Genomic DNA, 26,465 nt, shown 5'->3' on the forward strand with positions numbered 1-26,465 from the left:
AAGATGCGTTGTAGGGATGTTTGGGGAGGGGATAAGGACTTATCAGCGCATCGACAGGATGTTTCCCCTGCCGCCAGGACACCACCCATGAACTTTGATGCCGGCGAGTGTCAACCCGTGTGGCATCGATGTTGCTGCCGTGCTGGTGATGTTGCTGCCGTGCTGATGGTGTTGCTGCCGGGGATCCTCATGCTATTGCTGCTGCTGCTGCTTGTTGCATAGTTTGAGTGAGCCAAGTGCTTGGCATGTTTAAACACATGCTCAAGTGGCATTTAGACAGTTATCCGCTCGGGCTGGTATCTGGCAGACAATTGATGTGCCTGCGATAGGCACCAACTTTAGCCTCAATTACAAAATGCTAAAAATTGCAATATCAATAACATTTTATGTGCTGCGAGGGTGCGAGGAGGGTCCTGAAGGTTTAAGGTTTAAGGGTAACCACAAGTGCTGCGTCTAAGTGTGGCTGCCAGCCTTCAAAGCCGCCTTCACTATTAACGGAAATGCATTCTGGTTTTCCTTGTTTGGAGAGCGCTGCGTCGCGTCTGTCGGACTCGAGTGTTTTAATGGATTTTTCCGAAGAACATGCATGCTAAACCTTCCCCAGCAACGTTGTATTTCCCCTCGCTTTGATTTCATTTTTTTTTTTTTTTTGCCTTCTTTATACGAGAAATGTCAAGGCAAGTTTTCGGGCTCATGTTGTTCCGTGTGACATCTCTGCACATGCATCAATCATTCGGCCCCCGCAATCGCATTACCACATTACACCAATCACAGGGAAGTTCAGTTCATAAAAGATAATAACCTGGCTTAGCCGCATGCCACTCAGGACCTTAATGCCGGGTCGCAGCTGCAGCTGTTGCTGTAGCTGAATGCTGCGCAAGGAGTCCAGGGAAAGCCTATAAATTCGCAGATTATTTGCATATTGCGTCTGCTCCTTGGGCACGTTTTCCGCTTTTTTCTTTCCTATTTTTGTTTTGTTTAATTTTCAGCACAAAGCGCGGAAAATTCAATTTTTCCGTTGCGCAAACTAATGTAAATCAAGCGACATTAAACGCATAATGCAAACAATCATAAATTTGACTGGAATATGCACAGGATATAGTCAGGCGGGATCCACTCGATTTGTTTTGTGCCAGAGCCGTATCCATTACGCTTAATCTGGTTCACCTTAAAACTTATCACGAGCATTTGAACGTAAAGCGAATATTTGTTTGGCTTGCAGCTGCGTTCTTCGTGTACAAAATGCTAACAGTCCATTTTATTTTAATGACGCTTTGGTAGAGTAAAAGGGTTCGTTGAAAAGTATGAAACAGGCATTATATAGTATACATTATAGCCATGTCCGTCTGACTGTCAGAATTTCCGTTTTTCCGTATGAACGCCGGTATCTCGAAAACTTTGAAAGCTAGAATTTGCAGATTTTACCTGATTAACGCTGATGTTGAGAGACCAAGCGAAAGAAATTTTAGCGTTATTTATTATTTAATGTTTATGTTTATGTATACCAATAAGTTAAGGCCAGTCAACAAAACTTAATATCAATTGTCATGAAATTAAATACACATTTTAAAATCAATATTATCAATGTGCAATATTCTTTTGGAAAAATTCATTTTTACTTTATGAATTTAAAATGTATGAATTTATGTTTGATTTAAAAAAGCTCGTTTCTTTAGTAAAACCATTATACTTGCTGCTACTTAATGATTTCCACAAATTGAAGTGTGAAAAAAACCATGTATAATCAAATTTTAGAGCTTAAGTCTTTTTAATCTTTTTTTCAGCTAAACCGTGATTTTAAACCAATTAGATCTAACGAACATTATTGACTGATTTGCAGCTGTCGAACGAAATTACCCACTGTCGACGATTTAATTGGAAGCAAAGTGCGAAATTTGCAAGGCCCCGCTGTTCAAATGTCAATCGATGGCCATGATGGCCATGATGGGTGCAGTGCATCCCATCGGCAGTCATTGGCGGATGCCGAGAGTTTTAATTTATGCGTTGCCCAGTGCTATTGGCTGTCCCGCAGTTCGTCCTTTAAATCATTTTAAATGAAATCGCCCTTCGGGGGACTGCTGACAGGCCATGCTAATCCCGAGTACGTTCGCTGCAGTTGATAAATGAGTCATTTGCTTAGTAATTTAAGCGTTCGTTCAATAAGAGCCGACTGGCGAAATGCGTGGAAGGGTCAGCTCAAAGATTCGTGTAACCAAATACTCATTACATAAGTTGGGGAAGAAGGAGCTGGGCAAACAGAGCTGAAAACTCCGTAGGAATATGCTGATGTGGGCGATACTCTCTGGGGGGGGGGGGTGTGTAAGTCGTGCGTGTGTACGGGTGTGTATGTGCTAGTTAAGCCAAAAACAAATATTGACAGGCAAAGTCAAATGCAGGGGCGTCGAGGAGGGATGGCATTTAAAGTAATCGAGTGTTAAAAACGGCAAACGCAGCCAAACATTGGGACGAGCAAAGTCAAACACAGGCCACCCACACACACCCAGTAAATATTTAGTTGCTCATAAATTACGAGTGTATGTTTCGTGGCGGGAGTGGGGTTGAAAATCAAAGCCGCGTAGAGAGCAGAGGCTTTAATGCCTCATTAAAATATGCACGATGGCAATAAAATTCAAGCTGACGCCGCGGGCAAAATGGAAGCGATCTGCGATCTCGGGACTCCATAAAAATCTTCGAAGGCAGCTTGACAAAGTTTTCACATAAAATAAATTGCTGCCAAATAATAGTCAGGAAACCCGTTAACGTCGATGACTATGGCTGCCTGCCATTTTGGCCCACGGCAATTGATGGGGTTAAGTGCCATGGAGTGAAGGGGGTGTGAGAGTGTTCCAGCCATCAACTTGTTGTTTATTAAATTACAAATAAATAATGAGACTGATGGAAGTCGCTGCCTGCTGCCCGGAGTTATTAAAAACTTTACAGAAACAATTAACACAGTCAGTTGTGGGCTGATGGGATGCCATAACCATTCCCCCTTTCGTTGGTAAGAGGCTTTTTGCTTCCTGTCAGGCTCTTTAAGCCGAATGACAAATTGAAATCCTGCATTTCACTTTAAGCCGCCCTCCATGCCACCGTAACCGGAGCATTAACCAATGTTGCAGCCGCAACAATAACCGGAGTACCATCGTCCTTCGTCCTGGCAGCGGGGAATTGGAATTGCGGCCGCAAATAAATTTGTGCTCGGCAAAATATATGGCAAAAATATAAAGAATTGCATGTGCATAAAAGTAAAGCCACGCCGGAGCAGGAACAATGCCAAAAGCAACAGCGAGCTGTTGCCCCTTTTTCATTACAGTCCTGGCACAGGGATGCTAGGATGCTAGAATGCTTGGATGCCGAGATGCCAGGATGCGAATGGGTTCGGTTTCTGGTTGGGCAGAGCTGAGCTGAAATGGCATGGAATGGTGTATGGTGTATGGCGAATGGCGAATGGTGAGTGGGAGGATGCAGATACTCGTACTAAGACCATTGTTTGCAGGCGCGCGAGCTCTGATTAGAGAGCAAAAAATAACAAGCGCCATGCTGCAGTTCCCCATGTTTTGTTGTATTTTATTCGCAAATGCGCTATCAAAAGAAGCGAGTATCTTTAAACACTGCAAATTGAAATAACTCTTTCGGTTCAGGCGGTTTTTCAAAATCGACCCATCGAGTGGGGTTTTTGTTTGCGAAGCGAAACGAATCGAAACACAATCTGCAGATGTGCGAGAAGCAGTCGAATAAAACCAAAAAAAAAAACAAAAAAAATTGGGTTTCAATCGTGTTTTAATTGATGGATTTCCTCGAATTTACGAGTTTTAAAGAAATATGTTAGACGTGATTAAATTTCAGTAACTATTTTTAATATAAGTAAAAATTTAATGTTGTATTGTATTGTCAGCTATCTAAGTGTGATAAATAGCTTCATGGTATAGGCACTGTAAAAGTAAAAAAATCCCTTTAAGTTTTATGAAATATAAATACAGCTAATTCAAACTTAGAAGTTACGAGATATATAAAATAAAGAACATATATTTAAATACTTGTAATTTATATTGCAATCGTTTGCCTTTAAAGACTGCTAAAAATTTTAAAAGTGAATGAATTATGTCTGTTATGTTTAACAAAACTTTTAACTAATTGAGAACTGTATTATTTAAAAGAATGCAATTATAATTATTTATTTGCTTGGCTTTTCTTTTTGAATTGATTTTAGGTGCTTGTTTTACAAATCTTAAATTTTATTTAAATCTATATTAAAGGATGAACATTTGTTTGGTATTTTGAAAGTTGCATTATCTAAGAACCTTTGATTAAGCTCTCTAAATGCTTCACTTTTTTGGTGAACTACCATCTGGTTAGGTTCGCCATTAACCAGCTGCAGCTGTCAGCGGCTTTCAAATGTGACCGCCCAGTCCTGTCCGATCTCCCCCTCTCTTTCTTGTCGTCTCGCCCCGTCTCTTTCTTCCCTGCTGCCAGTCATCCGAGCGTGCGTTTTGTGCTCTAACCAAAGCGCTCAGTGTTAGTCTTTGATTTGTCACACCAAAGCGAGCTTTTCATGGCGTCCTGTCAGAGTTCTTTTTTTCCCTATCTGCCAGGACATTCAGAAGAGAGGGAAGGGAAGGGGAGCGAGAGGAGGGGGACACTGAGAGACAGAGAGGGAGATAGTCCCAATAGCTGGGAATCTGGGGGATCTGTTGTGCCTGTTTCACGTCCAGTTTTAGCCCTTGGCTGATTTTTGATGAAAAGTTTTCAGTTTCACATTATTCATGCATCCCCCCAGCCCTCCCTTTTCCCCACATTTTTTGCGCCTGAATGGAGACTGCAATTTTTTTCTATTTCCTCTTATTTTTTTACCCAAAATGTTGTGTTGTCATTGTTGTTGGGGGTATTTTAATTTTGCGCAAATGGAAAATAATAATCAAGGCAAAATAATAAAATGGACGCAGGCGAGAAAGGTGCAGGAAATCGGAAAATGGGTTGGAGGATTGACAGGACGACCCCGCATGTCAGCAGAAAGGGTGGGCTTTCAAGGAGTAAGGGGGCGGGGCCCGCAGCATCCTGTGGCTTTGTTTCGAGTGATTCTCAACAAAGCGCACTGCACTTAATTCTCTTTACGCACACACACACACACACACACACAGTCCCACACACACACACCCTCACATGAGGGCAGACATGTATGACAGGCTTTTTATGCCTAAGTATCTTAAGTTGTCAACTCGAAAAGGCAAAAGAAATCCTTTAATTTGCAGTAAAATGCAAAACGCAGCGCCACTTTGTCACAAGGGGTGGAATATCCCCATCTGGGCGGGCATAGGCATGGGTGTGGGTGCAGGTGTGGGTGTGGGTGTGTATCTGTGTGCCAAGGAAGGCAACAAGTCAGCTTCTTCTGGCGGCGGAGCGTACATTGGACTTTGCCACTTGGCATGCGAGCGCAGGCGAATGGCGCCTCAAGGTATGCAGTAAATTAAAATGCAGTGACAGTGGCGGGCCGTGGCCCAAAAAGGGGGTTCAGGGGCGGCGGCGGCTGCGAGTGACATGCTTTTCTTCTCGCATGAGGGTTGCACTCTCCTTTGCACTTTTCACATTAAAAACTTTTGCCCGCAAGCCCGCCCACGCACACACACATGCCTTACTTTATAAAAGCACAGCAACACATTTTGGATTCCTAAGAAACAGTAAAGAACAGCTTATAAAGTATTTATAACTAAGTATTTTGGTTTATATTTATAAGTTTCCAGTTTCTTCAGAGTCATTTACGGCCCTCACATTTACAATCATTTTTACTGAATTTTCGGTAAGCATAGATGGACCTTAAATCAACATTTTCTGGACGAAAACAACTTCAACATCAACAAAATTCTTAAAAATGTTCTATTATTTTTGTGAGTGTACAAAGTGCTCTTAAGGAAAAGACGACGTTCTGAACTTCAGTTTTGACAACACACTCGCACACACTACCTAACAATTACAATGCATTGAGCCATGAGCGTGCTACAGGCTTTGATTTAGCCAGGCTGGCTAGGAAACTTTCTGAGTGGAGGAAACTCCTACTGGTTACAACTCTCGAAACACACCTCGCTGCCGCTATTTGCATATGAATAGCAAGCAGGTGGAAAGGCGTACATATCAGGGTGGCCAGCGCTTATGGCCACGTTAATGGCAAACTAAACTGCAAACTTTGCTTTTGCACCGACGCACGCATACGTAATAAAATGTGTAAATGAGCAAAAGAACCAACTGCCATGCAGCAGGTGAGGGAGTTTGGGTGGGTGGCCTAAAAGAGGGGGGGGGGGCGGAAAGTCAGCCAGGTGAACAGGCAGCCAGACATGGACTTACGCCTTGGCCCATTATAAGGGCCACTTGCTGCCGACTAAGAAGACAGCTTTGTATTTATTTTACCGGCACAGTGGTACAGCTAACTGATATGAAGATCGTAAGTACGAATAACTTAACATAATTGTGGCAATTAGGTCTAATAAAATACTATATGAAATATTACTTGAATTAGACTTTTCTATAAAACTGGATTTAAAAATCATTAAGTATTGTTTTAAATACGCTTTTAAAACAATTTTGATAAAATAACATCCTACAATGAGATTGAGTTTTTGAGAATGTATTTTAAAATGTTGGTTATTTTGATTAAAACATTTATGGTTGATATCGTTTAAAAATTTGACCTTAGTAAAAACATACCTTCAAAACAAGTAGTTTCTTGAATGCTTTTAAGAAATTGGATTGGATTGAATTATAAATTTTATGATTTTTAAGTGTACTTAATAGATAAGAAAAGCGACAAGGCTTGAACGTGCATACATACAGGTGTGGTCAAAATTAATTACACTATTTATAAGCATCTTTTCATTTGATTTGAGTAAATACTTTTGACCACCCCCGTATTTCATATGTATGTATAGATAAAGTATGTATAGGATATGTAGTTGGCTAATTTTAATCAGTAAGTAAAGTTAAATACCTGGTGATGAGGTGAAATCTATTCACTGACAAATAATACTTTCGAAAGTGATTTTAAAATGTTGAATTTAATGAGTAGTTTTGTGATAAGAACACACTTATTGCCCACTGCGTTGTGTGTGTGTATTAAACTAAATTTAGCGTCACTTTGAGTTACGGCAGCAGTGGTGACGATGACTCGGTAGCCTTGGCAACCGGAGCGACAGCTATTACAATGCGAGGGCCGGAATAGTCACGGGCTGTAAGTTGGGTCAGGGGGGGCGAGTGGAGTGGAGTGAAGTGAAGTCCTGGGCAAGGACATCGTGTTTGCAAATTTATGTAGTTGCACTGTAAGTTGTGCCAAAGGAAATGCCATAAAAATGAGAAACAGAATTGTGCGGGCAGCGAGCAAGCCGTCGGTCGGATGGATTGCTTGGCAAGCTCGGACGCGTTTAAAGTGCAATTAGCGCACGTAATTGTAATCGAGTTGGCTATAAGGCACCTGCAGCTGCCACAAGCCACCAGCTAGCAGCCAGCAGCCACCTTTCCACCAACCACTTTCCTTTCACTACCGGAAGGTGGTGACTCTGACTGCCTTCCGCCTGTCTGCCCACGGGGAACCGTATTTTTTTTTTCGGCATCTTTCTGCTTGCCTTTTTTAAAAGCAACCAGGGAGCTGTAAATAAATTTTGCACTTAATCATATTTACGGATTTGGTGGGCACACATTTATTTATGTGTCCCACAGTGGCCGCAGCTACTTACTGCACTTTGCCATCCGCCATCCAGTATTGTGATTTTTTAGAGCCATTTACGCGGCTTGAGCTGGAGGATTTCTTGGCCGGACGGAAACACAATGCGCGCAAGACTAATTTGGGTCCGTTCTCAAGAGTCGCACTTTCTGCCTAATTATGCGTTCTGGCATTGTCATGGATACCCGAAAAATCCTGGATCCAAAATCCACACCGCTCACGAGGCTAATTAGGCCCAAAGCGTTGGCCATTGTGCCACTCCGTTAGACGGGCATTGTTAACTCCACTCATCCACGAGTTCACTCACCTGTTCGTTTGCGCTTTTGGCCTTATAAATATTTCTGTATTTAAAACCACCGTTGTGAGCGGAACTTGGAACCGATTTATTTGCCATTTGACGGCCGACGAAATAAATAAACATAAACCAATTTCGGTTTGGGTATTGTTTCGCTGAATGTGTTGTGGTTCCTGCGGGTTTCGTTTAATTTTCGTAAGTGTTACACTCGATGTTTTTGCATAATTTGCGGTTTGTTTTGATCGGTTGCGAAAAAAAATGTCGATAACACGGATATGTTTGTCTCGAAATGGCTTAACTCAAATTAAAATTCACTCCCGGAGATCGTTTATACAGGTATTTTAAGCCAATGCTTTGACAAATTCTTTTTCCCAGAAATTCATTACTCAGCCTCATCGATATTTGTAACTCTTGTTGTTCTTGATTATTGTTAAGTGCAGGTGGGCTGGCGGAAGGAGCCCTGAGTGTGGGGAAAAACTGTCACTTGAATGCATTTTCATTACACCTCATTACATTTCACTTGCATCTGCAATTGTGTCACGTCGCCGGCTTTCGCTGCCTTCGAGCCTATGAATGCCAGGCCTGAAAAATGCCGAGCGAATGGATTCGTTAGCTGAATGGGCTGTGAGTGTTTTTAATTGAAAACAATAAAGTTCTTCTGGGGGAACTGTCTCTCCTTCCAAACAATGCATTAAATGTACCATTTGCCGGAGCTTTCACACGAATTTCTTACGCTCTTTTAAAAAGTTTGAAGTCCCTAACATAACATAAATTTGGTATCACTTTCTTAAGATTTTTTAGAAACAAAAAGTGATTTTTTAATAGAATTGGTAACAAATCAATTTGAAATTTCTTATTTTGAGAAATTAAAGACCTTTTTCATATTTTTTTAGTTTTTCCTTATTCTATAATTTCTTTGGAAAAAAAAAGGTTTTGTTCATTTGTTTGCATGATTTAATGGAAGTCTAATAAAAATGTATATTTCAAAGTATACTTTTTAGTCTGTATATGAAATAAAACCCTTTTTACAAATTTTGTTGGGACTTACGATATTTGTTTAGTTATAGAATGGTTTCATTAATTTTCATTATCTACATACCTGCACAAACTTTTTTTTCTTTTTTCTTTAATTTCTTGAAATTTTTTTTGCACTCTAAAAACTTAAATTTCTAAAAAATTAAAAAGACCCCTTTGAAATACCCTCACCCGTGAAGAAGAATTCTGTGCTCGGCTAAAAGCTGAGCCTTCGATGGATTGTTCGGTTTGCTTTCTTTGTTCGAGGCGTAAAAGGCCTGCCATGGAAATGGAAATGGAAATGGAAACGGCGGTGATAGAGCCGCCGTAGATGGATAGATACGAGTTGTGTTCGCGGCAGACAATACTCGTACACAAAATGCGAATGCGAAAGTGATAATTAAAAATCGCGCCATATATACTGGTTAACAGATACTGTTGTTGCCGATTCTTTTCCCATTGTTTCCCCAGCATGAAATGGTTATTGTTTATGATTTTCTCCCGCTGCCGGGCAAAATATTCGCGTTGCAATCAGCATTGGTCTGGGGAAAATTGAGGGGGAGTGGCATGTGGGCGCGAATGAAGTGATCAATGCGCCTAACAATGATTGACGGCGTTTCCAGGGGCAGGGGCGCCATGAAAAGGCTGTCGAAGATGTAGCTTCCCCCACACACAACTGCAGCTGACAAACAATTATGCAAAATCGCTGGCGTTTGCAGTTTTATGCGAAAATTAATTTTGCATTTTTAATTTTACACTGCCGGTGGCGGGGGATTAAAGCGAGGGGAGAATCTATCACAAAGCGTAAAACGCTGCCACAGCATTATGCACTGCGCACATAGGATTGCTAAGGGATAAAAAAAAATACAACATTTTGGTTTTTGTTTAAGACTATAATTGGCTTACAGATTTTTGTATTATTTTGTTGGTAAAAAGTAGGGTTTAAGTTACAATTTTTTTAGTTACTTTATTTTTAGTACCAGTAATGATAGGGGGCCGCCCCTATAATTCGTAATTATAAACTAACAAAAATTGTTTGTGAACTTGTAAAATTACCTTACTACTATATAACAAAAAAAAAATATTTTTAATTAAAAGCTTCCAGAATTTTTTGGTATATTTAAAAAAAAAAATTTTTAACTACATATAGTAGTAAATATTTGTATTATTGTAAATGTAAATTTGGTTTGCGTTTAAATTGTCATTTCGACAGAATTCTTATTTTATTTTAAATAAGTTTATTAATACTTATTTGGTAACTACAGAAAAATAACAAAATAAAATATATATAAGAAATTTTTTTTTAATAAAAATATATTATAGAACGAAAAAGTAGATTTATCTTTTAAATTTTAAAAATATTGTTCTAAATATCTGAGTTATTTATAATAAATGCTATACCCAGATGTTACGCTTTTTTTGGGATGCTAGGTAAATTCATTTTAAATTTGTTCTTTTCTCTTCAAGTATACCTTTCCCTGTGAGATCTTAAAATGGCTTTGTTTTCTAGTGTAAATAAAAAAAGGGTCTTAGCTTACGTCAATTTCTTAATTTGATTATTTTTTAATTTACTTGCAGTTTCGAAAAAAGATTTAAATTTTTAATATTTTTACATGTAGTTTGCGAATAATTAAATATTTTCAGTGTAGCTTAAGATGTAAACATCACGCGATCAGTAATCAGATCCAGCTTTTTGGCCACGTACCCCTCGGGGTGAGCTGTTTGCTCGCTTACCGATCCGCAAATCATTCCGCAATCGGAAGACCTTGTCGTTGGTTGTACAAGCACAAGATGTTCCAAGCGGACCGCCGAGACTTGACCTGCCTGCCGCCCAGGCTGGATTCGCCGAAGGAGCAGGATCAACCGCGCCTCGTCCAGGTGCCGGATCCCGATCGGCAGGACATGCAGTTCCCGGACATTTGGCTGCGCGACAATTGTCGCTGCCAGGAGTGCTATCTGCCCCAGACTTTGAGCAGGCTGCCCCAGTTGTGGAACAATCTGGACACTAGTGTACGAGTCCTGCGGCAGAGCGTGGACGTGGAGCAGAAGGTCCTGTATATAGAGTGGTCCGATGGCCACGCTTCCCAGTATCCGTACAGTTGGCTGCGGGAGCGGGACTTCTCAACTGCCAATCGCCAGCGTTACCTAGAGGAATTCTACCGTCCTGAACAGAAGTTGTGGAGCGGTCAGAATTTCGAGCAAATCCGTGAAGTTTTCTACTACCAAGAATTGATCACATGTGATGCGGCGCTGCAGCAGTGGCTCCACCACCTGGCTGTTTTCGGAGTGGCTCTGGTGAAGGAGGCGCCCCTGGAAATGGACGTGCTGCGCAGACTATCCAACCGCGTGGGCTTCATGAGACGCACCACCTACGGGGAGGAGTTCAGTGTCCGGGCTCAGCCGGGTGCCAGTAACTATGCCTACCTGGCCGCCCCTCTTCCGCTCCACACGGACATGCCCTACTTCGAGTACCTGCCGGGAGTGACTATGCTGCACACCTTGGAGCAGTCGGCCTCCCCGGGCGGAGTCAATCTCCTCACCGACGCCTTCTACGTGGCCGAGCTGATGCGCGAGCGGCATCCGGATCAGTTCCGCGCTCTCTGCCAGACGCCCGTGGATTGGGCGGACATCGGAAGCGACGGCGATCTTCAGTTCCACAATATCTGGCGGGCACCAGTAATCAAGTGAGTAAAGTAGGATTGGTATCCTATAGAAAGGGTTTCATAATATCTAGGTGTATTCTGAAACTATTGAGTTTAACTTGAGTGTAGAGTTTTAAAACCTTATTGACTAACTAAGAAATTTGATTAACATAAAGTGTGGTATAAAATTTTTAAATTAATATTTCTTACCCAAGAGTGAGGTAAAGGTTTTTTAACTAACACAATTTTTTTTTTTAATTGGTTATTTTTTAATTTATTTATAATTAAAGATTGGTTTAAACAAACTTTAAGATTTAAAACAAATTTGGTTAAAATTAATATTTCTTGCTCTAGAGTGACGTTAATTTTTTTTAAAAATACGAAGGTTTTTGGAAATTGTTTTTTTAGTTTTAAATTTATTTATAACTTTTATAAACTTTTAATTTTTGTATTTTATAATATATTTAACAATAAACTTGGTAAAAATAAAACTTAAGGATAATGGTATTGAGATTTGTTTGAGTTAAATGTAACCATCTCAGATAAAAAGATCTAACAGAATACAATTTTATAATTTTTTGTTAAACGTTTTATATTTTTAGTTGCCCTTAAAATATTTTTAAAAATCATAGTCCAAAAAAAACTAATAAAATTCGGCCAAGTAATTGTTTTGGGCCATAAATAGTGAGTTTTTCTTAGCAATTTATATTCTTGGTTAGGTCCACTAAATATTTAAACGTAGGACATGGCAGACACGAAAACATTGTTACTGGCTAACCACATTTTGCCCCCCTTTTCGATCCGTTGCAGCTTGGACGCCGAGGGGCGGTGTGTGCGCATCAACCACAGCATTCCGCAGCGGGACAGCCACTTCAGCGTGCCCATGGAGCAGGTGCGTCCGTGGTACGAGGCGATGGCGACCTTCGTGGGTCTGGCCCACGAGCACTCGTGCCGATTCAAGACCACGCCCGGCGACGTGCTCACGTTCGACAATTTGCGCCTGGTGCACGGAAGGACCGGGTACGACGATACGGACCGCAATGTGCGCCACATCCTAGGCGCCTTCGTCGACTGGGACATCGTGTACTCGCGACTGAGGGTCCTGCGGAATGCCGCCGCACCTGGTGCTCCTTAGATTGGAGCCACGTGTGTTGTGATTGCGACGTTAATTAGCCATCTATCAATGCCAGCCCCATTGATTGACACCGCACAGCGGCCTTAGAGATAATCGAATTATGAACTTACTTTCGAATTTATTGTTTAATTGATATTAAGCTTACATTGACATTTTCAATAAACAATATTTTAATGGTTTTCCGCCTTTGACACACATCAATGTTAATTGAAGCTTTTTAATTGGGTGAAACATGTGATTTCAAGCCTTTCAATGTAGAGGAAGTCGGGTGAGCTAATCTGCCAAACTTAAGCAACTGGCTGATAAGTTATTCCATTGGATTTATTGATACCTTGTATGATTGTGATTGGAGTATTAGACTGTGTACCATTTACTGTTTGTACATAAGAAAATTTTAATATGTAAAAGCAAACTTTAATCCTTTTTATTTATATTGGTTTTTTTTGGTGTTTTTTAAAATTGCTTGAACTTAATATTATTCGAAGTTTTATTATAAATAATCTAGGAAATTTATTTTTAGAAGTTTCATTTTTTATATATTTTTTTGGAAAATTTAAAGTATGTTTTGCAAAAAAACCTCCTTAAATATTGAAAGTAATAGGGAAACCTTTGCATTTCTTTTATTTTCTTGAACACAGTTATCAGTCCTTATATTTGAGTGTGCTTACAGGGTATACCAAGCAATCACCCTTTCTATACAGAATCCCCGCCAGCCAAACAGGCCACTGGAAGTGAAAGTCCAGAACACGTCATTGTTTACGCCGGGCAACAAAGTGGCTTACCAGTGGCCAGTTGATTCAACAATGTCTACACATATATATTTATATATGTATGTATTTCGGTTATCAATTTATGGCAATGCCGAGATCAACACCGACTTGCCAGAGCTCTTAGCTCTTGGCATGCGAGTAAATCACACCCACACACCTCTGGTTCCAAGCCCCCCGAATTTTACGGGACAGAAAGAAACTTTCGGTTTGTCTTGGCTCGGATGTCGGGGTGTTTTGTTTTCGGTTGTTTTGGGTGCGGTGGACCGCAGGCAAATCCTTTGGAAATCTTTTTATTTATGTCATTGATGCCACCAAGACCAAGTGAGAGCGAAGCAAGCAGCCAGCATCCAGCATCCGACAGGCAGCAGCCGGAATCCGAGTTGGAGCACATGAATTTGTACATGGCAGCGAGTAAATCCCTCTAATAATCCACATAATAAGCACTGGAAGTAGCTGTGGCAGCAACAGGCCGAAAGGGTTGCCGTTGCCCCGGCTCTTGTTTATAAGTTCATAAAAGTCAACGGGCCGGGAACTTCGACTGCCAACGGGTGGGGGCAGGGGGCACATAAAAAGCGAGCCAAATGCAAACGGGAAATGGCCAAAAAGAAAAGGCTGGCTAAAGCCACCAGTCGCAAATCCAATTTCTTTCGGAATGTGTGTGCGTTTCGGGGTAGGTGAAATTTTACTGCAGTTTCGAGCGGACCGTGCAGCAGTCATAATGTGTAATTGAAACCTGCCTTGAATTGTACCCCTGGGGTAGGTACAATATATTATATATATATAGTCCTTACCAACAAAAAGAACCCCCCCTAATTGGCAATATGGTCAACCAAGGCACAAATTGTGGGACAGAATCGAAAATGCGACTGTTTCGTAAGGAAGCTGCTTTCAAAGTAGCTTGACTATGATTTAAAAGACAAGTTCTAAGTTGGTAGTTAATATAATTGAGGTAATTCAATATTTTTAAGGATCAATGTTGTACCATTGAGACATATGCAGACAAAAAATAAAAGATTTGGTAGTACTTTTTGATTGAATACAACAAAAAACATTAACAATTTAAGCTTTTAATTTTAATCAGCCTAAGAACCACTTTGCTTTGCTAAAATGTTCTCAAAATTCTAAAAAAAAGTATTAAAATGAAATTTCCTTAAATGTTTTTTCTATTTATCAATTTAATATTTAAGGCTGTAGTCTTTTTTAATTATTTGGAAAATTAAATAATTTATTGTTGAATGTTTATGATGTTGGAATTTCATAAACATACAAATTGATATTTATATCATTAGGGTAAAACAGCTATCGTTTTATTTCGTTATAACGTTCTTTGTCTAAAATCCTTTAAAACATTGTTTAAATATGGCACGACAAAATCTTAAAAATAGTTTATCCGTATTCTATTACACTTGCTTTGATGCGAACGAGGATCAGAAAATGTAAATTGGCAGCTTTAACTATTGGATCACAATAGCCACAATTTTCTATTTTTATCGGCTAAAGCAACAGCAGTTTGATATTTCCCCATGACGGGGGAAAGGGTTTTCCAGCGCGACACTTGCACAATTGCCAAACTAATACGCTCACATACAATTTCCACAATTTCCGCTATGGCTGCGGCTCTGCCTCTTGGCCTGCGTCCTGTTGGGATTTTGGTCGGGCTTGTGTGTGCCAAGATTTTGGTCAGGACAATGCCAAGTTTGGCTGTCACAATGATAAACATGCGGCAATTGACGCAATCATTGTCTGTCCATGAATTGAATTAAATCAACTCAACTCGAGAGGGAAACCCCTTCTTCTTCTTTGCGCTGACACTTGCAAAATCAGCGAAGGACATCTATATTTTCTAGCCTGTGATTCTCGAAAATTAATGCTCTGGTTATGCTTGGCGTGGCACCGAAATCAAGCCACAACTATGGGTTACAACGAGTGATTGTCAGTCTGTCCGGGGAGGGGAAACATGGGTTAAGGCTGCTGCTTGGGTAATGCCCCATAATTCCGATTCCGATTCCGATTCCTATTCTGCTGCAGGACAGCGCATTTTGCTTATTAGAATCCGCTTGTGCTCTTTGATGGCTGTGTGTGTGGGTGTGGGTGTGGGTGTATGGTATGTCTGAATGTGAGCTCCTTGATGCCGCTGGAGGGTAATAAATTCCCGTGCATCCCCCTTCGTCCTGGCAATTTCAAAGTTTATCACCAACGCGCGGCTGCAACTTATGTCGTCTTTTTCCGCTACTTCGCCTTGAGTCCTTCGTCCCTCGTCCCTCGTCCTTCGTCGTTCGTCCTGCTCCTGTTTGTCTGCACGTCTGTTGTGGTTATGTGAAATCACATCGTAAAAATGTCCAGGTCGAAATGTGTGTGTGTGTGTGTGTGTGTGTGTGTGTGTGTGTGTTCGGCACCAAAGCCCATAAGTCCCGCCTGTCTCACCTGAGTTTTGCCGCGGCGTGGCGGCAACCCTTTCGCCATTCGCCATTCAATTTATAGATGCCGCCCATATAAATATTTATTTCTATGTGCAGCTGCCTGCCCCTTTGACACCATGCCGCGGCATCATTATTATTTTTATGCCCGCGTCTTAAAAGCATTCCGGCGATCAATAAACCAGCGCTCCCGCATCCTGTCCAATAAGCGAAAGTGGTTTTTGAGCCGCCACCGTACGTGAGTGTGGGCCATCAAACAATTAAAGGTCATTCTGGTGTGAAATGTGGGGGCATAATCCGAACTGGGCCAAATCCCTGGCCCAATACTGATGCTGCAACATCAGCCGGTTGTCAACGCCATCCGTGTGCCACAATGCGAATGCAAATAATTTCCATTTAGCCGGCGACTGCTGCGACATCATTTGACATTTTTAATTAGGCTAACACCGGTTGGGCAACAGACTATAAAACTCACATTAATGGAGTGGAGGTGAATATTTATGTTTTTTCGGCTGTGAATTTATATCCTACTGCTCATATCCATGAGTATTTGTCAGTGGCGGGCTTAAAAAGTTGCATCATGATTGCACTATTTGAATATTTAAGCCACCAAACTAGTTTTTATTATTTATTCCTCTCATAAACTATGTAAGAATTGCAGGGTGTCAGTATCAAAATTAATGATTTAATTGAGTGGCGTGTGAAAAATATAAAAACTAATACCTTTGAGAGGCTGAATTGGACATATTATGGGCAAACAGAAAACAGAAAACAGAAAACGAACCACATTTTGGGATTGCTGTTTTGAAATCGCAAATATTAGATCTTCTGTGTGTGAGCGTGTGTAATAGCTCGATTTCTCTGGTTGCATGAACAATTGGCATAATTGCAGCCACTGAGAGGCTAAATTGCAAATGGCAAAAGTATGTGAACATATATATATATATAGAAATGTGAAACAGCTTAGCTGGTTGAGCAGTTTGAAATCTCTGGCATCGACGCAGACATCGTGCCCAATGTAAATGCTGATGGCTGCAGGCGTCGTCGTCATTATCATCAACGCAACGGCATCGTAATTAGTGCCAGGAATTGAGTTACGCTCTGAATTAATAACATTTCCGGCATTATAATTTGGACAATATATCACGGGGGGTGCTATCGAGATGGCTGGCAAGGGGCGACCCCGTGCGTTGTGGCATGCAAAACGTAACGGTAAATTGGTTAACAATTACACAAATCTCATAATGAAGTTAAGAGCCCCATGCTTTCGTCCTGGCCAAAACCGATTTCTATGGCATCGCCAGGACCCGGAACATTTCCTATTGCCTGCGGTCAGCACCATTTTCCTTCGCCCCGTCTCTTTCACTGTGTGTGTATACCCGTCTCACTCTCTATGTTAAATTGATTAGATGTTGTTGTTGTTTTTGGTGGTGCTGTGGGTGGGTGGGTGTTTGGCGTGTGAGATGGGAGGTTTGTTGCCCTTAGCCATGGCTGCACTTACCACCAGCCAATTTGCAGCTTTGTTCTCGAGTGTAACCCTTAACAGGTGTTGATGTTTGCTAAGTAGCTCCTGCCCCCCATTTCAAACACTTTTCCATTTTCCCGTTTTACCATTTTACTGGCCCCCTTTACGGCTAGCTGCACATTGCTTTGATTATTTTCTATTTTCTACAAATTGTATGCAAATAGTTGAGGTTTACCTTTAGACCAGGACGCAGGAAGCAGGACGCACGACGCAGGACGAAGAACCCTTCGGCCAAGGAGCCTGCAACCGGAGACAGTTAATATTTCCCAACTAAAGCCGCAATATTGACTTTTCCACCTGGGCCAAATGAAGCAAGCGTTTAAACCTTATTTGCAATTACGCCTTCGACCTCCGGGCAGACCCAAAAAAGAAATGTCCTTTATCCTCCGGCTGAACTCTGTCATACGGGTTGTGTGCCCAACAAACGCTGTTTATCCACAACAAATTGATTTTAGTTGTGATTTTTTGGTACAAGAAATGCAATATTACGTTAGTAAACATTTAAAATTTAAGAACTTGCTCAAGTTTGCTTCATTTACTTATAATTTTTGTTAGTTTAAGTATATTCCAAATATTTAACATTTGATTCTATATCCTTTTCCTCTTTAACAACTTTGAATATATATTTCCAAAATATTAAAACTTTAAATTATGATTAGCATTAAATTAAACTTTTTCGTTCATCCCCATATGTCTATGTTGAAACTTGGATAACTTTAAATAAAAGGAAACTTTATTGTTTTGCCTGCACGAAACTTGTAAACTTCAATTTCCTTTTTAATGAAAATCCAGCAGATTGGCTCGGAAAATGCCTTGGGCGGAATGAGGGTAATAGGAGGCTGGCTGCAATTCGAGCTGCTATTTGGCTAATTGCTTTACGGCCTAGCACAGGTGTGCCATAGCCTGTGAATCTGTGTGCTGGCAATAATTTCATAAGCACTTGCAGTTGCCTTTAAATACTCGAAACTTTTATGAACTTAATAAGGCAATAAGCCAAACATTTTCACAGGCTAAGCAAATGTGGCATGCCTTCATTTTCCAGCATATTTGCTTAGGTCTTCCGAGTGTGTATGCTCATCCACCCCTTTTTCTATGGCAGGTTGGCCTCATTAGACGGCGACACACTCTGCCATTGACTCCTGGGCGCTCGAAATAAAATGCATGTTTTTATGTGAGCTCGTAAACAGAATCGAATTGCCAGCTCTATGTGTGTGGGTATGTGGGTGCCTTTTTTAATAGTAAACGAGCTGAAGTTGTCGCCTTTTGTGACCCAAAAGTTGGCACCCGAAAACCAACCCGAATCCCAAACCCTTTTGCCAACCCCTGCAAACGCTGCTCCTTCGCCTTTCTTCTCTGGTCAGCTTATTGTTGTAAGCTCCATTGTTGCAAATTTTCTTTTATGCGTTCTGAACGGGGTTATAAAAATGGCATCGACCGGAAATTACAAATGTCCATATAATGTCACTACAAGTGCAGATTAGTGGTTGTCATGTGGGTCGTTAGTGTGCTGGACGGCTGTTGGTTTGTAGCAGGCAAGTGGGTGGCCTGAATATTTGAAGGCTGCCTTTCGAACGTTATTTGCTATTTGCTTTAAACAAACAACACTGACGACTACCGGAAGTCATTCGCATCAGCCCACTATTGTGTATCCACAGAGAAGAAATTGTATCTTATTTAAATCCTTTTCCAAATAGAGTCTTAAGAAATACTCGTTATTGACCATTGTAAATCAACTTTCAGTTTACTCTAAAATTTATTTTATTGTTATCATATTGTTTGTATAAATGTATTGTATGACTGTGTTGAAAATAATTGAAGTGGCCAGTGTTAAGTTTGAACAGTTTGTGTCCACAAGTAAGTCCAAATTCTAATAATCTATCTTGACAGTTCTATTAAAAGCAGAAATAACGTTTATCATTTTTTTAACTTTTCACAAGAAGTGTGTTTAACATATATACTGTAATGTTTTTAAGGTTCGTTTTCAAAATCTCATGATAAGCTAACAGTAGGTTTTAAACTCGAAAAAATGTCTGGAATATTGTAGCTTATCTCAAAATTTTAATATATTTAATAAATTTCAAGAAATTTAATTCAAGAAAAGGACAAATTGCCTCCTTCAGTCATAGTTAAAAAATATATATAAATCAGCAGTTAAACATTTTTTTTTATCTTTTGACTTTGGGGTACAGATTTAAAATTTCAATCTGATGATAAGGCAAATACTTTATTAAAAGGTTCAAATTGTGTGCTTCCTGACATACTTTGCTCTCAGTGCAGGCGTTGGCTTGTATCCGCAGTTTATATCAACGTTTACTTACCATGAGAACGAGAAAACACTCCTTACAATTCAATTACAATTAAACATAAAAGGAGTCCAATTGTCTGCCGCTTTCTGCCAAACGTTATCTCTCAGTGTAGGTGTGCGTTTGTGGCTAAACGTATCCGCCTGCTGAGATGGATTTGCCGATTTGCGGTCCTCGGCTGATGTGGCTGCCCCTGTAGCTGGGAATGCGATTGCGAATGCGAATGCATTAAATGCAAGCGCAAACGGACGCCGGCTCTAAAGTCCTATGTCCGTGGTATGCTCCGTCCGGAGTCCTTAGCCCCGGGCCACGCCCACTTGCTGCTCCTGTTTTGGCATTTGTGTTAATTTCATGCCCAGCACTTGCACTCGCACTCGCACTCGCACACAGACACTTATGCTTATGCTTATGCCATAACATTGGGGCCTCGGCCTCTGGCGCTCGTGTGTTGGCTGGCAGCTCTGAATTATGTTTTTGATTTTAGTTGACAATGAGCGGGCACAAATTTATTGTCTGCAGCTGCAAAATCGAAGCGTTGACAACAACAACGGCCAGTGCAACGGACTGCAACTGCAACGTGGGCGTTTTGCAAAATGCCGACTGCGACAAGGCGTGGCCGTGACAGCTACATAAACACAGGGCTACCAAAAAGCCAACGCCTAAACGTATGCAATTTCCCTTGTAACGGGCGGGCAGCTGAAAGAGACGGGTAGCCCAACAGAGGGAGAGGGGGCATAGCGAATTGAAACGAGAAAGAGCTGCCAGTTTTTAATGGTCAGTCAGCAGTTACCAGTTACAGCACCTAAAACACTTGAGATTAAAGTACCAATCTTAGGGTTTGAGTTTCCGGGCTTCCTAAATATACTTGCTTTTCTTTTAGTTTAAATAAAATAACCCAATTGTGTATAACACCACACAACAAAAAAACAACTAAAAAGGATTTAAACTCATTAATAACTTGTAAGTTATAAGTTCTTTTGGTTATACAATTATGCAAACAAATATTTTAAAAAAGCATTTTTATTAAATTCTAATCTCAGACCGAAGTATAGAACTGTTAGTATTAGTGCTCATGTATCTTTTATTACCGCCGCTCTCACAATGGCCCTTAACAACGGAGTTTTCTATTAACAAACACATTTGGGAATTTTGTGTATTCCAATTTGAGTTTGTCGGACATTTTACTGCATTTGCTTGGGACGACTGCAACTTTTACATGTCCACAAAATTAGTAACAGGCCCATTACGCGACTTTATTTGTGTGAGCCGCCCCCACCTCTTCGTAAGACATCGTAAAGTTGCTCCAGCCACCCACCCACTACCATACCCACTCGTCCTTGAGCCGCCCATTCCTGCATCCTCGTATCCTTGCCCGTGTAATCGCTAGGTGACAGTGAAGTGCAGTGCAGTTCGGCTCAGTTCAGTTCGGTTGAGTTGAGTTCAGTTCAGTTCAGTTCTGTTCTGTTCTGTTCCGTTTCGGTGGCAGTATTTTTGGCATGCAGTCAAGATGTGGGATGTGGACACAGACCGAGACACTCTGAAAAGGGAGAGGCCATAAACGTGTTTTTACAACTGCCGAAGTGGGAGGCGGACGATGAAAAGGATGAGGAGGTGGACAGGGGCCGGGGCAGGGGCAGGGGTAGGGACATCACTTCCCTGGATGGGCAGCATGTTGTTTGCGCCCGGGCCATGCAGTCGATATTTGCACGGTTACGGCTGTCATGCACGGTGAAAATATGTATCAAAAATGTAATAGCAATTTGGTCTTTCTTTATATGAAATTATCTGGTATCTATAAAAACTAAAAACAATAGATACATATTTATGTAACAGATATTTTGGGTGTACGTTAGATAGACTAAGCAAATATATATTAACTTAAAAGTTCATGATGATCAGCCAAAAAATTGCATTACACACAGAAGTTTCGTATATTTGTTTATATAGGAATTTATTTAGTTTAATCATTTTCAATCATGGTCCATACATCATAACATTTAAATAAGCGATGTAATCAACTATAAAACATTTGAAACTCAGATTTTAAAATAAGATCGCACATGATGGTTGTCCTGCAGATACAATAAGATCAGAAATGTGCTAAATTTGTTACAATATCACTAATAACTGTATACTTTTATTAGATTAAATTTAAAAGTTTAAGTTTTATTAAATACATCTAATTTGTACGTTAATTATAATTTTGGGAAGTTATAAAACTTCAAAATATACCTCTGGTCAAGTGACATAAAGCGTTCTTTCTGTATAGGTGTATTTACTAATTAATTTTCAGTTTTTCGAAAATTAGTTCATAATTAAAAGGAACCCAGAGTTCTTTTAATTCTAGGAAAATTGCCCGGGAGCTCGCCACCTTTTGTTCCTGTGTAGTGACCTGCCGCTTTCCGGTTGCAGCTCGGCTAGGAGCCGTGTCCTGGACTCCTGGACTTCTGTCCCTTTCGCTAAGCGCCAGGGATTGGCTGCCAGGTAACCCGAGGGCCGCAGGCAGGGCGGGTGCTAAGTTGGCTGGCAGGTGTGATTTTATGCAATTTGCTTTCATATTAAATGAGTGCCCGGCTCGGGCCCGAATGCCCATAAAGAACTTTCATTCATTGCCATTGCCCGGAGCCGAATCTGGCAACCGTGCAGCCCCTATGGAGGAAGGCTCTGCTCGATTCTGGTTCTGATTCTGATTCTGATTCGGATTCTGATGCCGCTGCAAAGTAACTGTGCAAACGCTGCAGCTGCAAATCCGCAATCAGACAAAGCAAATAATTTTGCAAAAATAAATATGAGGGATTATTGTGCCGGCTGCTGGAGATGAGGAGGCGCCAGGACTCGCATGATGGGGGGGGGGGGGGGGGGGGCGGACAGCTGGAAAGTATGCTATAATAAAATGCAGCTAAGTCGATGGGGACCTCGGCAGTGATATTAAATTTCAAGTGCATGGTGTAAGCTCCTCGCAGCGACCGACCGCGTTGCCACTGAAACGCTGTCCTTGCTGCATCAGCACTTCGTCCTGCCCCAGGACTCAACCTTCCGACATCACCCACTGCCACACCCACTTGCACGCCCACACCCATACCCACACTCAAGCAGAATGCTCCTCAATATCCCTGACATTCATTTGAATGCATTTGCCACTTGAGAGATTAGCCTGAAACCTTCCACCCACCTCGTGTTACCTCTGTTTGCATTTCGAAATTTACTTTTGTCATTGCTTTTATTTATTTTTGTTATTGTTGTCGTCTATTTCTTGGCTCAGAAACAGAATCCAACCATTGCCCATCCCATCCCATCCCATCATCAAGCATCAGAGTCATTATTTTGATTATGTAACATTTTTGCTGCCTTTTTTTTGACAGTTTCGTTTGCATTTCCTCTACCTGACCCGACTTTTCTCCCTCTCCGCAGCCACACCGAATTATTATTATACTGCCGGTGCTGTTCCATTGTCCTGGCTTCTTTTTCATGGTATTATTTTTTCAAAACTTATTTCTAAAATATTAAATGGGAAACGCCATCCAACCACACTAATGTTAGCTGAAATATTCCTTGGCAAATTAAATGAGCTTCATTGTTTGAAATTCATTTTGAAATGCCTATCTTTTGTGTAAGCAGTAGTTACCTTAAATTATTGAAAATATTATAAGTATAAAAATAAAAACAAAATATTTATATACTTTATAAGCTACCGCATTGAGTATTCATTGTTTCAAGGTTTTTAATAATCTTAAAAAAATATTCTTAAGACAAATTTAAAGCGTTTCTACTTAATATCTTTGATTTAGGAAATTCGGTTTATTAACTTCTGGTTACTAAAAACCTATCATTTTTGGCATGACTCCAAGCTAATAGTGACTTTGCAAAAAAAGAAATCCAAGATTTAAGCGAACTTCTTGACAAATGCACGTCATTTGGCTTATTAGTGGTTTTATTTCGCTCTAGGCACTCAACTACAATACAATTACCACTGCCTTTCCGCAATGAAGTCGGGGAAATCAACGCCCCTCAAGTTTTCCCTTTGATGAGATGTAAGGCGCCAGGAGAGTAGCCAGTCTTTTTTGTCAGGGGGATACGAAATATATTTTATAAGGAAATCTTAATAAAGAGATGCAATATACTTTTTAACCTAAACAATTTATTTGAGATAAATATAAATAATTCCACAATTGTTAAAAGGTTAGTCACTTCGTAATTCGCTCTTAATAGCTTGGTTTCTAAATCATAATGTTTTGTAATAGCTAATTGTACTCCATATCATGGAATGGTATACTCTTCGCATTATAACTCACAAAGTACTAACATATGACATTTAAATGTAGATTAATCAGTGTTATTCCGTTTTTGTATATGTTGGCTGAAGTTACTTAAAAATAAAAATAATTGTTTGTCAATAAAAAATTAAAAATAGCAATTCATACTTTTTGAAAAATAGTTTGTGAAAGGATCGGAGTCAGTAATTTGGATATAAACGGTTTCAAAAGTTTATTTGAATTAAAATTTGTAATGTATAAGAAATCTAATGCGCTGACCAATTTTATGACCTTAATTCCATGACTTTTGGCGTGTTTGGCTTAATAATATGGGATACTTGCACCCCCTTTCGCCTTCTCTGGCTTCATGCTTTCGTGGCGCCAATTTGCAATTTCATTACAATGCTTAATCATCATTACGTCGTGGAAACTCCATATGTGAGCGAGACAGAGCGACTAGATGAGTGTGTGAGTGTAACAGATTCGCGATATTGCGTTCGCACTTCCGTAACACACACACACACAAACACACACACGCACACTCGAGCACTTGCAAGCAAGGACTATGAAAATCCATAGGAAAAATGGCATTCTCACTGCAATTTCGTGCCTGCCATGTCACCGTTCATATGGCTGGCCGATCCGGGAGTATCCTCGCATTTGTTGCTACTATTTGATTATATGTGTAGCCATATCATGCACCGCCCACTCTTTTTAGAGAGAGACAGAGAGAGAGATAGAGATAGAGAGAGAAATAGATGGTGCGAGTGAGACAGGCGCGTCAAATGCAGTTTATGCCCTGGCCATAAATCAAAATTTTTGGTTTTCTGCTGTCAGGCGATGGCATAGCTATAGCTTCATGGCCATCTGCAATGGCCACCATCCAGGCCTCGGCATCCGAACTCCAGCATCCCATAGTGCTCATTGCACACTGCAAACTGTGCACGGTTTCTGCCTTTTTGCGTAACTCGTTTATTTTCGTGGTCATAATTTGCCGATGCCGCCAACGTTGGCTGGCATTCCACCATAGCTGCGGCCCATTCCAATTCCCATTTCCCATTCCAGGGGGCACCAAGCTCGCAGCTTGCGGCTCTCCTAAAATATTGGTTTAGATTGTGTCAAACAAATTGAATTTGCGATTTTATGATGAATCCAAACGATAGCACAAAGGCTTAGCCCAATGGAGTTTGGGGCTTTGTTCAGGAATAATTAGTGCTGCTACTTGGGCAGTAGATTATCGAAGCCGTTAAGATATCATTGGGTTAGATTAAATTTGACAAGATGTTGGAAGATTGGACAGAAAAGGGCTGTTGCTGAGAACGAAGGCTTTTGTCTATTTTAGGTCCCCACTATAAAGTTCGGACAGATGGACAGGCAGGCATGGCTAGATCGACTCTCCTAGTGATGTTGATCAAGAAAATATATTCTTTATAAGGTCGGAAATGTCTCCTTCACTGCGTTGCAAACTTCTGACTGAAATTCTAATACCCTCTGCAAGGGGAAATGGATTAATAATTCAGAGCTACGCTTTTAATTTTATTTAAATCGGAAAACGATATCATAAAGTGGGTATTAATATAATTCGAAATTTAGATGTTTAATTTTTGCAAGAGCTGCTAGGGTATATAAACTTCAGCTTGTTGAAGTTTGCTTCCTTTCTTGTGAAAAGTTTATGATTGCTATTTAGTATTTATAGATAGTATTTATTTATTTTTATAATTTCTATATTTATCTCTTCATTTTCTGTCATATTTCGGTTTCTTACTTCTTGCCTTCTCCCCCAGTTCCGTATTACCCCTTCTGTTGCCGAATTGATGGTGTGGACATTATAGCCATCATCTTCTATATCTTATTATCCCAGTGCTGCTGCATGGCCCCATTCGTTTGCTTTGTTTGCCACCATCATGGCCTCCATCTCGTGAGATGGTTATTGCAGCTTAAGTGTAATGGTCAGATGTGGCTCCAATTTGCCGCTCACCGCCAGGAGTTTAAGCCCTCCTTTTCTCCATGTGTATTCGGCTCATTGGCTGGGATTTCCCAACTCATCATTGGCAGCAGAAAAGTCAGGAGAACCTTTCCACCTTTCCACATGTCGCTTTCTTTTTTCCATTTTTGATCTGCACGTAATGCAAGTTAGTACAACCAGCGAAATGAGTTCTGCCAGTGAAATTTCTATTACTGTTCAGGCCTGTCTGCCCTTTTATTTAAGCATAAATTGCTGCACAATGCACTAGACGAACATTTTCCACATGAATTGTAAATGATTTCGACCACTCGCACACAGCCGCCAATCGAGATTTTCCGGCATGCGATGTGATGCTATGCGAAGCGAGCGAAACCGGGGGAAATACTTTTTTATCGGCTGCCATCGATCTTGGGTCTTTGCGTTTGACAGATCGAAATTAG

General features: G+C 40.7%; 1 protein-coding gene across 1 annotated transcript; it reads left to right on the top strand.

The window, feature by feature from the left end:
* Positions 1-10,745: 10,745 nt before the first annotated feature.
* LOC128255551 (gamma-butyrobetaine dioxygenase) lies at positions 10,746-12,982 on the top strand. The gene is made up of 2 exons (XM_052985211.1): positions 10,746-11,698; positions 12,467-12,982. Exons 1-2 carry the CDS (start codon positions 10,806-10,808, stop codon positions 12,789-12,791), a joined length of 1,218 nt encoding a protein of 405 aa, XP_052841171.1. The 5' UTR covers positions 10,746-10,805; the 3' UTR covers positions 12,792-12,982.
* The last annotated feature ends 13,483 nt before the right edge of the window (positions 12,983-26,465 follow it).

This window comes from Drosophila gunungcola (assembly GCF_025200985.1).
Source record: "Drosophila gunungcola strain Sukarami chromosome 2R unlocalized genomic scaffold, Dgunungcola_SK_2 000011F, whole genome shotgun sequence".
In the NCBI taxonomy this organism is placed as follows: domain Eukaryota; kingdom Metazoa; phylum Arthropoda; class Insecta; order Diptera; family Drosophilidae; genus Drosophila; species Drosophila gunungcola.